We start from the raw sequence: 14773 nt of genomic DNA, 5'->3' as shown, positions 1-14773 counted from the left end.
AGATGTTTTTCAGATATTTCTACAAAAATGGATATCAATCTTAGATTTTTTTAAAATTGAAAAGCAAATAAAACTTGAAAAGATGCATGCAACCAGACTGAAATTCTGAAGATTGAAAATGATTTCTTTGTGTATTTTTCGGTGAATAATTTCTATAATTTCTGTAAAATGATGAAGATATGAATGGAATGTTGCCCGGTGTTTCCCTAGTTTTTATTTCTTTTCAAATCTATCTCTCTGTTTCTTTTTCTCTGTTTCTTTTTCTCTATCACTCTCTCACTTTCCCACAATGTTTTTAAATCTTTCTCCCTGATTTGAATCCAATTTCCAATTTTGTGTTTTTCAGGAGTCATATCGATGAAGTTTGTGATGATGTCAGTAGGATTTCAACGACGTCGAGAAGGTTTGAATAGACATTGCGAAGTTGAAAAAGCAAAAAAAGCATATTTCAGAACGGGTCAAACGGAAGATTTGGCTGATTTCGATGACAATATTTCATCAGTTATCCTAGATCACTTCTTATCCACAACAGGTTTGTGATCAGAGCAATCCGAGTGAAAACGTGAATTTCGTGAATTATTTTGAGCTCCAAACATCGTATTTAGCAAGAATATTAGTTTCATTGAGAGTACAAATTGCCTCAAGCAGAATAAAAATTGTATAGATTTCAAGAAAACGAAACCGAAACACGTGATTTAGAAGGGATTTCTTATAATGTTTCGGTCAGCATTACAGTAGGCATAAAATTCAGAGCGGGAATCCATGGCGGAGATTCGAAGAGTCGCATATACAGGGTATATTGTTGGTGATAGGCATTTACGAACAACTCAGATGTTACAGAAAAAAGATGTAGTAAAAAAATAGTCTAGAACTGTAGAAAATTTTCTAGTAGTAGGAAAATATCATTAGAGTTGATACAAAATTTTTCGAAAGTTTTTAAACGAAACTTCTTAAAATTGTCTGTAGAATCATAGTCTTTTTGCAAAGATCTAACAATAAAACCAGTTTCGAAACATTTTCTAAAAGAGAATCCAAGGAATTTTCAGTTGTCCCTAGTAACAGAAAACACTTTTCTATTTTCCTTTTTTCCTTTGTCTTTCTCTCATAAAAGTGTACATTTTGTTGTAGTTTCGTAGCTCTTTTAGTTAAAACGATGTTAAGATAAGTGAGAACAAGTGTTCTTTTTATCTCCTTCTATCCCATTTTTCTTCTTCTTCTTCTTCCAGAAAGAACAATTTTCCCCTCGAGACTCATAAATGAGAATGACCTGATCTCTTCCACAACTACTTTTTTCGTTCTTTAACTGACTTTACGTTCTCCAAAATCTCATTAGATCAACTCCATCTAATACATTTCCACCGTTTGCTCTTCGAACATTTCTTTTTTCGCACCGAGCAAACATATCGATGATGGCTGTCGTCGGGGATCGGAGAGCTCTCGAAAACGTTTCAAACCTAAACGAAGAATTGGTGCTTTTGTATCAAATTTCACTCGAAAATTCTGTTTTATGACATCCATTTTGGCGTCGTCTACGCTGTCTTTTTATTCGAAACAAAAAAGTTTCAGAGCTCAACTTTGACGACTCCGATTCTGCCGACTTCTCACTGAACGGAACTATTGACGACGAGTTTGACGAACCTGCTCCGAGGTGAGTAAGAGCGTTTTAATTAAGTTATCAATCAAGTATAGAGACTGCGCTGAAATAGGGAAAAGACTCCTTTTTCTAGTTTATATTCATAAGATTTATTTCCATATTTTCTCAAAATGAAGAAAGTGGCAAAGCTGACGAGTGTACCGGTCAATCGTCTTTTCATACTCTTTCTAAGCATAGAGGATTGACTTTATATGTTTCGAAAAATTCAAAAACCGAACTCATCAAACCAGGAATCTTTTATTTTTTGGTCGTAAGCTAGTGTGCTTTCTGCTATTTCCTAATAAAAAGGCTGAATGTTCTTTAAAGTAATCCTAGAACTCTTTCGAAAACTACAAAGCCATTGTGTCTTTTAATTCCCTCTCGACTCTCATCTTTTCATATGTTTCACTCTGCAACTAGTTCCATTTTTCTCCCTTTTATTGCAATTGTATTGTTTCAGTTCATCAAATACTGCAACTTCAGTCCAGACTGATTTGACACTTTTGAACGTTGAACAAGAGATTTCCGAGTATTTGGAGCATTGTCGAGACGCCAGTGTCAATATAACGGAAGAAGTAAGTCAGAAACAATCTTCAGAAGCAAAGGCAACCTTTTTCTGTTTCTTTTTATTATGGAATAGAATGTTTTCGAGTAAAAAAGCAAGAAGTGTTCCTTCCTTTGTATGAGAGAAAACAGAAGGTATCCTGGAAGCTTATGATACACATTGATTTTCTCTTTTCTTTTCTATATTCTCAAAAAAAACAAAAGGTGTCGGAATGAAGAAAAAGAAGAAATAGAAGGATGCAAATTGGATTTGACCCCCTTCTAACCTCCTTCTCTTCCCTATTTTAGCTTCTTTTTGAGGGTATTCATGATGCGTCTTCTCAACATTTTCCTCGTTTTTTTTTCCTTTTCGGTTTCCTTTTCCGTTACGCAATGATCTAGTCATGATGATGGAATCTCCCCTGAGATTCTACAAAAAGCTCATTTTTTCTCTTTTTGTAGGAGCCATCAGTTCTCGTATAAAAGCCCCGTAGATTTATGTTGAATTCTGAGAATTCCGGAAAACTACTAAGATTTATTTCAAACTCAGTTTGAAGAAGTTTTCGATTCAAACTAGATTTCGAAAACGAGATTCAAGCTCAACTTATTTTTTTTGAAGATTCATAAGATAAATTTATACTTGAAAACTTGCTTCAAACAGTCTCCAGCAATTATTCATTCTTTGAAGAAGTTCCGCCACATATTCAGATTCATTCAGATAATTTCTGAACTTTCGATCAACAAAAATTCTCAAATTTTCTGTAGAATTCAGATAATTCAACCATTTTTCCACTGCCTTATTTCGAGTCAAGACACGTTTCGCATACACAATTTTCCCATAACTAGTTTAATTCAATGAGTAAAACTTCGTATTCTGACAGTAGTTCAAGCAGGTGTCCTTTTGATTGAATTGTACTAATTCTCTGATCTAATTTATGCAGGTACCCAAACTAATTCTACCTAAAATCAGAAATTCCGCTGATTTTCTGTACCAAAGTATACAATTTAGTTTCAAGAAACTCATTATTCTTTGCTCTGTCTGTTGAGTAAAAGTCATCAATTTCCAAGAAGAAAAGAGATTAGAACCTCTCTGTTTTTTGGCAACTTTCCTAGCAAACTCGTTTTTTTATACTTTTGAAAATGCAATGCGACGAAAGTAGCTTCTTTTGTTTTCTTTACTTTCGAGGACTCGATTTGTATACAAAATAAGATTTGAAGCAACCAAATTAACCAAATTATTGAGCCAATCCATTGACACTTTCTATCTTTTTTACTCATTCAAAATAGAAAACTGAGAATCTTCTTCTTCTTCTCTTTTCCCTTAGCACCGCCTACAAATTGCCGACCTATTCAATCAGTGTACCATTGTTGGAAAGATGGATCTTCGAGCCGTTTACATTTCTATACAAAGAGAGAAGAAGAAAAAACCCCGTCGGAATTTTGAAACCAATTAGGATCTCGGGAGCCTATTTTCCATCTTTTTCCATGCTCCCGAAAGTGTCATATTTTCGTGTTAACCGACGGTTGAGCGACTCGCGCACTGAAACTTCAGACACGTCTTGTGCATTTTCCTATGTCTTTTTTCTTATACGACGAGACGTCTTCTATTCTAATTGAAAGCTTTTCCTGACACCTACTCTTCTGAAAACAGCGTGGAATGACAGAATACTTCCGTTGGCCTCACTCCCAATATTTTTTGGGCATTTTTCCATTAGGTCTGCTTAGATTTTCTGCATGGAAAAGTTTGATCGAGGTTTTCATGTCACTGTACGGTAACTCTATTCTTCCGATTTTTGGTTTTTCCAGTGTCAAGTTCTTCAAAGAAATGGGTTCCGCTTCTCTTTTTCATTCTTGATTTATGATCAGCCTTTTCCTGAGATTTCATTTTTTAGTTCCAAAACTCCTTCTCAAAAAGGGCACTCTATTATTAAAAGACTCCGGAATTGAGCCCATAAATCCATCAAAAATATCCTAGCGACCGCCCGCTTTTCTTCGTTTTTCTTCTTGTCTTTTTCATTCAATTTCGAATCCAATTACCGCAATTTCTGTCGTTTAGCTCCTGCTAGTAGCCTCGAAGAAAGCGAGCTCTTTCACTTTTTGTTTTGCTTTCCGTTTTCCGTTTTCCGACTTTTGCCCTTTCATTCAATTACCCTCCAACTCAACACAACCAACGAACCTCATTGTTTTTCGTTTTAAACTATTCTTTTCGTTCTTCAAGAAAGAACTTTTAGTGACGAATTAACTGAAAATGCCTGACGACGTTGCAACGACGGGTCCAACTACAATAACCCCATCGGTTCCTCCCGCTCCATTTTGGTGGAGAGAGAAGAGATCTCCGAAAGTACAGTACTCTCGAAGTTCATATCCGAGGAGCAGAAGTTCTGATGCTGACTGCCGCCATGTAAATGAAGCAAGAATCGAGTTAAGGTTACATTAAAATAACGAAATACGGTCACTAAGAAACAAAATAATTCTTTTCAAATTAACAATTAAAGAAAATGTTTGAATGATGATCATCAAAGTACTAAGTACTCGGAATCGTTTATTTCTTGTTCCTCTTGTCTTCTTCATCTGAAGAAAAGAGACGACAGGAAACACAATGAATTCTAAAATGAGATGGGCGGATTGGTTCCACTCGCAGAAACTCGAAAACATTCCACTTCCATCGACCGACTCAGAAAGAAATAGATTTCCAGGATTATTTTATAAATATGTTGTTTGCATTGCATTCATTTTAACTTTTTCAGGGGATGAACTTCATTGCAAAACACTTTTTTGAGTATCAATCGTTCATGAACATTCCACATAAAGCAGTTCATCTTCATAAAGTTGTTAGTTTTTTGATCTCAACATTTTTCTTATTCGTAACTTAAAATACTTCCAGCCTGCTTCTCAAGCCGGAACGGATCCATCAATGGGATGGGCTCCTAAGAATATGCTAAAAGCGGGAAAACATCAACCTGCTCCAGGTGCTCGAGCCAATAGAGTACACAGAGATCCGCGTCCGAATGGTACAAAATACGGAAGAGCTGGAAGACATGAACACCGAGAATGGGGAGATCGACATGGAGAATTGAGAGATGAGAAGGTTGCATGTCACAAGGATGCGTGGACAAAGTTCCTGGCGAATGACGATCAAGGAGCAAGAACAGCATTTGAATGTGATTTTGAGGATAGAGTTTTGGCTGTGAGTAATAAAATGAACATTTTTTGAAAATCCATATATATTTTCAGACAGAAGAAGAAACATTGCAAGAGAAACTATGTCGAACATCTCCAGAAGCAATGAATCTGAACGCTCTGTATGCAGCAGCCAACAAAGCAGTCAGTTGTGGAGGAGAAGCATGTGAACTTCTCACTATTCTAACATATGCTCCAACAGTTCAATTTGTGACAACGACTGTGAAAAAGGCGCGAGCTCTTCCATATAATAACTCTCCATTTGCAAGAATCATGTTATTCGAAGGAAGGAGACTTGTGGAACAGAAACAGACAACTGTGAATCCATCTTTGGTTCACAAATCTTCTGTTGAGTAAGTTCTAAATCATGTTTTTTACTGATTCCTAACTATTTTTCTGTATTAGTGGTTCAAAACCATCTTCCTCGTCTGCATCCACATCTTCCAACGACAATCCATCTGATGCTTCTTTCTCCGAATCATTTCTTTTCCATGTACCCCCAACCAAGTTGGACAGGTCTCATATTGTGATAGAAGTGAGATGGTCATCTTCTCTTCTATAGCTAAAACTTTATTCATTTCAGCTCTACGACCATGACAATGAAGGAGGACTTCAGAAGATCGGTCACTGTGTAATCGGTCGTCTCGTCGATGGAACTGGAAACGCCCATTGGATTCAAATGGTCCGTCAACACGGATTACCTGTCTGCATGTGGCACAAAATTGGTTCAAATTGATTTTGTTTTTTCTTTTTTGTTTTCATATGATCCATTGTATCCGGTGCCAATTCAATTACCCATATTTGCCATTTTCCTCTTTTTTTCACTTTTTCTCCATGTTCGCCAAATGTTTTTCTCTGCATTTCTGCTTACTATGCTTTTACAAATGGTCTGGATTGAACGGGTTAGATAATTCAAATTAAAGATTTCGAAAATGATTTATTTCTGGGATACATTCCAAAAAATAGTTTCAGTCGAGGTATGGAGGAGTGACAAACTTGAATTGATTTAATTGTTCCTGGCTTTCTTCATTCAATCCAACCTTCGGAACTTCCAGAATCTGAGCCATTTCAGATGTGCTCTTCCCTTCTAACTTGGATGCAATCCACTTTGCAGCACATTTCTCGAGCTTGATGAGTCCAAGGAATAAACTGGCCTGAAATTAATATTTTTACATTTGTTTGAAATTGTAAAAATCATTGATACCTCGAGGATTTGAATGGCTTCCTTGATATTTATATTTGGGAAAAACTGACAGAAATCTAATTTCGACTCGTCGGTTTTCTTTGCCGCACGACTCCAATCAATTATTTTGTACATGGTTTCAGACTGAATCGAAATTGGAATGTGCACGAATTGCTGAACATTTTTTACATATTAGAGTAGATATGCGATGTATTAAACCTCTTCAGGAGCTTCTCCATTTGACAATTTTAAGTTGACAAACATATTTTCGATAACCGAAAGATATTTGACATCGTCAGCACAAAGAACCAGCAGTTGGCTGAAAAAAGTTTGGTGATTTTCTCAATGTTTGTCATTATAGAATTAGTTTACTGACTTATGATTTTTCTAATCTAAATCTACCAAATGCTCCCAAACCATAATCAGTATGAATTAAAACTACTCTTATCAGAACTGATTCGTTTCAGAAGTTCTAATTTAGATTGTAAAACACTGGTACAACAAGCCCAAGTGGATTGGAAAACTTTCTGAATGAATGATTTGATCGATTGGTACTTGGCAGTGATCATTATAATAAATCAAGAAGCAATCATCAAGCAACACATGAGAGAAATCAACAAAAACATGTTCAACTGTCTGATATTTCTTCCCAATCACGTTCTGGATTGGTTACGAAAATTTTAAAAGGTGGCAAAGAAGTAATGGTTCTTGAGGTAGAATAGATACATTCGGAAGCACACTCGAATCTGCGAATAAATAAAAAAGAGGTGTCCATGACAATCGGTCATATCAGAATACACAAAACTTCACAAAATGAAGAATACCGCGTCATTCTTGTTTTATATTTGATTTTTGACGTCAACCTGTTTTTTTAAGTCTCTAACCTTCAAAAAACTAACCCATCAATAGTTTTCAGAACTCTTCTAGCCTGATTTGGAGTTGTACAAACCGCTGTTGAAGTTTCCAATGGACTCGGAAGAGATGCTGTTGCTACATCACCGAGTTCCTGAAAACTAAAAATCTTATATATCTTCGTGCTGAAAGAAAAAGAAGAAAAACAAGGAAAGAGTGATTCGCACAAGAAGCAAAACACACCCGTTCCTCTCCTTTCTCTTTTTTATTTTATTTTTTTTCTGTTTTGGTTATTGTAATTTTGAGATGAATCAGATGTTATGTAGTTCCTTTTTCGAGAAATATCTTCCCTTTCACACGGCAGCCCACATTTTCGGTTTTTAGCTTATTAAAAGGTCTGATAAATCATAATGACTACGTTTCCATGAGATGAAGTCATCATTTATTGATCGAGTCATCATTTTACTCGGATCGTGTATAGAAACATACCGATGAAAGCTTCGTACTTGAAGAAACGAAGAGTTTTTGGATAAAATGCATTGCCCGAAAATTGAGAAATGAGAAAATGTATTGCTTTATTCGTGAGAAAAAAACAAGAGAAATAAAAATAAAAAACGGGGACAGAGAGAAAGAAAAAAGACTTTTGATGATCACAATTTTTAGTTTTTTGAATTTTTAAGAATTTTTGAATTTTGAATACCGTATCTTATCAGAGAAGGAGTGAACACTCAATAAAGATATTACAAAAGAAGAAGAAATCTACCCTGAGAAGGGAATGTTGAGAAGAAGAGAAAAAGTGGGAAACGGGGATTCTATTAACACTAATTGCACTAGTTGTTTCAAGTAATTGCCAGTAGTGAAATGATAATCGGGATGGGAAGAAAACGAAGAGAAAAGTAGGCAGTCGGACAGGGAATTTAAGCACGGACTGAGTTATTTGCGCATCCATTTGTTGAGTGGCGATCGACCATTCGACGGAAGTTTTCGAGAGCTCTGTTCAATTCAACGAGCTCTGCATCCAGACGTTGTCCACGGTGTTTCTCGCACAAAACCTGCAAAACATGTTGTTATTTTTCTTTCGTTTTTTTTGCTTGCCTAACTTAATTTATTTCCGAAAATAGGAGAAGAAAAAGCAGCGTTCGCTTTCTAGAAAACAACCAAAAAAGACAAAAACACCCACCTGATCCTCCAATTCTTTGATGCGATCCATTTTCTTTTGACGGCATTTGCTGGCTGCTTGCCTGTTACGAGCTCTCTTTCTCTCCAATTTCTTCTTTTCTTGATCGTCCATTGACATCCTGAAATTAGAACAAATTAATAAAAGAATACTCAAAATGCAATATTTTCTTTTTCTCTGTATATTACCATTCCAAATGCTCCTCGGGTGTCATACCCATACTCTCTGCATCCCAGCTCATTCTTAAATTAGGAATAAGAAATAAATGTGGCAAATGTGGAAATAAGAGAGATGAAGAATCTCTTCTTATTCTTCTTTTTCTCTTTCTAAATGCTCGCCGACTCGCAAAACAAGCCAAAAAAGTGGGAGGAGCTTGAGCTCGCACAAAGCTCCGCCCCTCCAAAACGGCTGCAGTTGCCATGGAACCTTCCGGTGATTCATAAAGAAAAACTAATCCTTACATAGAGATTTCCGAGAAGTACACTTGTATATGTCTATGTGTGTTCTGAGTCACACAGATTTCGTCGGCTAATAGAAAGAGGAAGAGAAGGTATTGAGAAGATGAGAAGAGGGTTTAGACGGATTAACAAATATTTTGTTGATTCAAAGCAGCTCGATACGTACAATTATATGTAAACAGACAAAACAACTGTATAAATTTGATACTTTCATATGAAACTGAGCGTCAAATGGCCTCATTTTTCAGATGGATAGACAAGACAAATGATCTGATTTAGGGGAATGAGTAACTTCTTTCACGTCAGTGTCTGAGAAAAAAACGAAAGGTTATTCACTTCTTGACAGAGATCACTATTGAGCTTAGATTTCTCTTTTGACTAATCGAAAGTTCTAGTTGTTTTACCTCCGTTTTCTGCAGAATAAGTACAAGAAAAGGGCAAACGACCCTGAGAGGTTTGCGGGAGAATGATTTCTTACTTTCAAAAGGTAAAACTCCCTCATTAAATCTTTATAGCCTCCGCTGGGTGGGCTAAAATAATGAAAAAGAAAAAGAGAAGATAGGAAATAAAGAAATAAAACATAACATACAGTTCGCAGTTCGAGAAATCGAAGAATGGAGTCTTCGGTTCGGGAACGTTTGGAGATGACTTTGGAGTGGATATAGTGGAAGTTGAGGTGTCCGAAGTATAGTTAGAATTATCAGAAATACAAAAATTGAACGTCGTGTTAGGGGAGAAGATCAACGGGGTTGGAAATCCGTTAGGATACGGACTGTTCATTGGAAATGGAGACGGAACATTCGAATTCATAAGAGAAGTCATCCACGGCTGATAGGACATCATCGTACTTCTCCGACTGTCGAAAAGTGTTTGAATGAGCAGAACAGGAGGGTTAAAGGACAAGTTGGGAGGAGCGAACAAGAAGAATCTGAGTCTCTCCGAATCAGTATGCTCTCTCGTTTGGTGATTCAGAAATGGTGTCGGCGGGTGCCACACAGAATTTGAATTCTCGATAGTAATAAGTGATGTCATGACGATTTTTTGAATTTAGGTGGAACATAGCTAAGATTCAAGCAGAGAATCGAGTGTTTTCCATGATACAAACTCTGGACCTCAACTGAGCCATAAGTTGCAGATTAATTAATTGTTTTAAATGTTACACGAAAAGCTGAAATCTGACAAACTAATTTTAAAGCGGAATGAATGAAGAATTTCAAAGCAAAAACAGAAGTCAAAGTAGTTTAATTGCTGTCTTTAAAAGTTATTGGATGAAAAAAGAAAAGAAAAACCGATAGAACAACCTAATTTTCTCTCTCAGGTACCGTATTTCTGTCAATAAAGTGTTATTACACAATTACTGTTAAACAGAAACTAAAGGTTATATTAACCGATTAAAAGAAAATATGAACTTGGTACGGTAACAGTACACTTACTATTACAGTTCTTGTGTAATATAACTTACCTTCCAAAAATCGATTTCAAACAGAAATTTTAGGGTTGCCTAGACCGAAAACTGTTCTTTTCTTTTTCATCTTTTTTGCTTCCTTCTCTCAAAAAAACCCTTTTCAAGACCCCATTTATCAAAAATCACTTCTAACCCGAAATTGTTCAATGTCTACTTCCTTTTTCCAAGTTTTCGGCATAGAAAGTGAAAAAAACCAACGTTCATCCAAAAGAAAAATACAAAAAATGAAGGAGAAATTTAGCTTGATTTGCACGAACTAACAGAAATAGCAGAAGAAAAGGAAGAAAAAAGAAAAGAGAAAATTAGAATGGATTAACTATGTCTACAACTTTCTTGTGAATATATGTGCAAAAGTTCAAATAGGTCAGAAGAAGAATAAGAAGAAAAAGAAGATGTTAGACTGAAGTTTCTAGTTTCTGATTTGAATTCTTGTTTTGCAACATCACTGTCTGTTGATATGATCTAATAGATATTCGTCTGAGAGAATCCCGAAAAGTTCATAGTCCATTCCCTTCTGTATCTTCTTTTTCTTTTCTCTATCTTCTTCTTCTAGAACTTTTCCTTTTTCCGTAAATCTTTCGATTTCTTTCGAAATAATTGCGAAACGAACAGGTTTTCATCGGGAATCCCCCTTGTCACCCATTTTTCTTCCAAGCCGTTTTTGTATGTTGAAACGAAAACTGTTGTTCGTTTTGTCAAGAAAAGATGGAAAATGGGTGTGTAAGTATGTAGATGAGACACTGATAAGATTCTGATAGAAGAGGAAGAGTGAGAGATCATAGGAGATGGAGAGACGCAGGTACAAAAATATGGATTGTTTCTGGGGAGGAAAATATGAATGATAGTGATACGAATGACGTGATTATTTAATGGAGAGAGGTTTTGCGGAAAAGTTTAGAAATCTATTGAAATTCACAGTCAAAGCAACTAGATGATACACGTAAACTAGTGGATCAGACAAGAAAAGTTAATTAGAACTAAAGATTAATTCAGATAGTTTTTAGACCTATGAACTGTCCCCAATATTCAAAGCAGATTTTGGCTGAAAATATCAAAATTAATCTATTTTCAACACGACTGTAAACTACATCATTTTTGTACCAGATAAAAACTGAAAAGGTAATGAAAAAATGTACTGTAAGCATCTCATTGGTGGAAAAGGAAATATAGGTAGATCAGAAATAGCAGCAACAGCAATTGTTAAAAGTAACTGTTTCGAACAAGAAAAAACTTTGAGAGTAGATATGTTTAGAATTCTCATTAACCAGGACCCGTTCAGGGTTTCAAAGATTTTCAGACAAGAAAGGACAGGTATTTTGCAGTAACTTACATATTAATTGGTTCCATATGAGGGGAATAGTCCCCATAACCACCAAGTCCTCCACCATACTGACCATTTCCTCCTCCTCCTCCCATGCAATTCCTTGAATCAGAATTATAACTAGAACTCAGATTAGCTGCTACAGAAGAGGAAGAGGAGCCAGATGAGGAGACGGATGGTTCATCGTATGCATTGTGATGACTCCAGTTGCTGTGCATCGTTGCCTAATTCTTGTAATTGCAGTATCCTAACGTCTTCTGATGATGTTCTGATGTGTAGATGGTGTACCGTCAGGAATAGAAAACGAATAAAAAGGGGAGGAGATGGCAAAAGAAAAGGGCGGTCAGTGGGCGTGGTTTCCCCACGGAACGACAGTGTGAACGAGAAAAAGACGCAGAGAAATAGAGAAGGTGGGGAGAAGCTGTAAATGAGTCACCGGCATCTTTTTGCTGGTTTTGGTCTGACTGTTTGTCTCCTATCTGGCTAGTGCTGGTCTTTACGTATGTTTGTACGTTCGCACTTGGGCCGAGAGACGATGAGTCATTTGTGTGAGAAGATGAAAAAATAGAGGACAACCCCCATCAATATACCTCACTTTTATGATTTGTGGGTGATGTGATTCGGGTGGAGAAAAGTGAAAAAAGATCAGTTGAAGATCACACAACTTGTGTTGAGAAAACGTGGGAAAATGGCGGAACACAGACAGAATGGATACAAGGAAAAGAAACAACACAGAATTCAAGGTTTTTTCTGTCTGGTTAGCTTCCAAGGACGCGTAAAAGACAGAGAAAAACTTTGTTGATTCATTGATCAAAGCTACAAAAATATACAAGAAATCGCATTCTGATCTGGTCAATTTAGGCTTAGAGAATATAATGGTCTTTTCATTTTTGTATTTTATTAGTGTCAGAAATCACAATGAAATTTTTTGAAAGGAATGTACTATTGCTTCATTCTGGTACTCAAAAATACCACTCTGAATTCTACATTGGATAGAAAAATTGAAGGTTTAGTATGAAAATGCTTTGGAGTTGTATGTCAACCTCTCATCAAAAATAGTACTCCTTTTCTATAGATTAAACCTGAGAAAAACATGTAAATTGGTGGGAAACTGTTTGTCAAATTTCAAAATCTGTGTTTCTCAGAGCGGATTGGAATGTCCGAAATGAATTGAAAAGACACGAGACATCAGCTTAAGTCTGTGAAATAGAAACACAGTTTTCTGACAGACGCCGATATCCATCGTCTGTCTCGAAAGAACATGTGCAAGACACCTGCTTGAGGTCAGCAATATTCCTTTTTTATTTTTTCATTTCTTTTTATTTCTTTTCAACATTCTTGGTATTCTAGGCATGATTCTCGCTTCTTCTTCTTCTGCTCAATTGAAAATGAAATGAAATGACTCATTAGAATTCAATTGTTCTACTTTATGTTTCTTATCCGAAAAATTCGTCACATTTTGATAAGAAAATTGTGAAAACGAAAAATTGTATGGGAAGGAAAACAAAAATTGAATAGTAAGAATGAACAACAAAAGAGAAATTGTGCTTCTTTCTGAGCAACGGAAAAGAAATAAATATCAAAAACATTGGAATCGAATTCTTTTCAAGTGACATCTTTGTTTCGGGGAAAGAAAGGGTTCAGACAGACAGAATACGATTTCTTTCGAGTTTTGTGGCAAGTTGGAATGTGAGCCAAAAGATCGAAAACGGAAAGGAGACACTCCCTGTTTGAACAACAGAAATTTATCGATATTGAAGAAAAAATGGGAAAAAATGGGCGAGGTAAAGAATAAGAAAAGAAAAAAGTACGTGCACACATACAATACGCATATACACATATTCCTATTGTATACTACAGTCCGAGTTGAACACGAGACGAGACACTCAAAAGTTGAGATGATGATAGTATCGAAAGGAATGTATAGAAATAGTTTTTGATGAGTTTTTTATTTGAGAAATTGTATTCATGTTTTGATGGTTTATGCACAAATTTGACGAACATAACAATGTTCTTGATTTCCTGTTTTCTCAATTTTTGAGGAAAATGAGGATTAAATTCTGAGAGAAACATGTGCTGAAGTATTCAAATAGAGTTTTCGAAAACTTTGTTTTTTCCAGAAGATTTGAATTACGGAACTGTAGTGTACAGTTCTGAAATAGGACCATTGCAATGAACATCTTTTGAAATTTCTAACAAGGTTATCAGCTATTTTTAGAACTCCCAAGAAAATTTTCTATCCTGTTTCTTTCCGGATTTGTCGTGTTTTATCAACCTAATACTAATGAAGTCAGTGAATAATTAAATTAAATTTCTAAGAAAAGAACACCAACATGCCCTTTTTTCTAAGATACTCATCTAGAGATTCTTCAAATGTTTTCCTCAGAACCATCAAGGTAATATATCAACCTGTCCGTCAATCCATGTGGTCACAATATGGTATCCGTCTGTTTAATTCTTTCTGACTCATTCATTACATTCTTCACAATTCAGGTTCATCACGGAACATTTAGAAACGAAAACTGTCATGAGTCATGATTCTTGTTATTTCATTTGCAGTATTTGGTCTAGTTTTCATGATTGACTCATCATCAAAATTTTGTAGAATCTGTTCTAGGTGGTCTCTGTTTATGGAAAAAAGAGGTAGACACTTTGCAGGGAAAAGGAAAGAATCAAATGAGATGAAAATAAATTGGCACTAAAAAGTCGAGACAGGTGATAACTGCAATTGATTTCCGAACGATTTTAAAGAGATAAATGAGTAGGTGGAATGTCAATTGAGAAGAGAAAAAGTTACAATTTGAATTTACAAACTAGTTTTTACAGTAGAGATTATGTAGATTTTAAGTCATGACTTATTGACCAGTAAGAGGTTTAATCTGCAAAGGACATGGAAAAGTGAAAGAATTGAATATCTGATAAGAGAGATAGATGTACTCAAGTGCCGCATTTAAATGGAAA

The 14773-nt window shown here is 35.8% G+C and overlaps 3 protein-coding genes across 3 annotated transcripts; all 3 read right to left on the bottom strand.

Moving 5' to 3' along the window:
- Positions 1 to 6324: 6324 nt before the first annotated feature.
- On the bottom strand, positions 6325 to 7931 carry GCK72_005672 (uncharacterized protein; the record flags this gene model as incomplete). The annotated part of the gene is made up of 5 exons (XM_053725281.1): positions 6325 to 6510; positions 6561 to 6713; positions 6759 to 6858; positions 7439 to 7545; positions 7881 to 7931. The coding sequence occupies 5 exons, from the start codon at positions 7929 to 7931 to the stop codon at positions 6325 to 6327; spliced, it is 597 nt and encodes a 198-aa protein (XP_053589475.1).
- A 377-nt stretch (positions 7932 to 8308) lies between these two features.
- On the bottom strand, positions 8309 to 10058 carry GCK72_005671 (uncharacterized protein; the record flags this gene model as incomplete). Its single annotated transcript, XM_053725280.1, has 4 exons — positions 8309 to 8443; positions 8572 to 8689; positions 8757 to 8810; positions 9616 to 10058. The coding sequence occupies 4 exons, from the start codon at positions 10056 to 10058 to the stop codon at positions 8309 to 8311; spliced, it is 750 nt and encodes a 249-aa protein (XP_053589474.1).
- A 1759-nt stretch (positions 10059 to 11817) lies between these two features.
- GCK72_005670 (uncharacterized protein) lies at positions 11818 to 12030 on the bottom strand (the record flags this gene model as incomplete). Its single annotated transcript, XM_053725279.1, has 1 exon — positions 11818 to 12030. The coding sequence occupies one exon, from the start codon at positions 12028 to 12030 to the stop codon at positions 11818 to 11820; it is 213 nt and encodes a 70-aa protein (XP_053589473.1).
- Between the last annotated feature and the right edge of the window lie 2743 nt (positions 12031 to 14773).

The sequence above is a fragment of the Caenorhabditis remanei genome, chromosome II (genome assembly GCF_010183535.1).
Source record: "Caenorhabditis remanei strain PX506 chromosome II, whole genome shotgun sequence".
NCBI lineage: Eukaryota > Metazoa > Nematoda > Chromadorea > Rhabditida > Rhabditidae > Caenorhabditis > Caenorhabditis remanei.
This window is presented reverse-complemented; position numbering and strand designations above follow the sequence as displayed.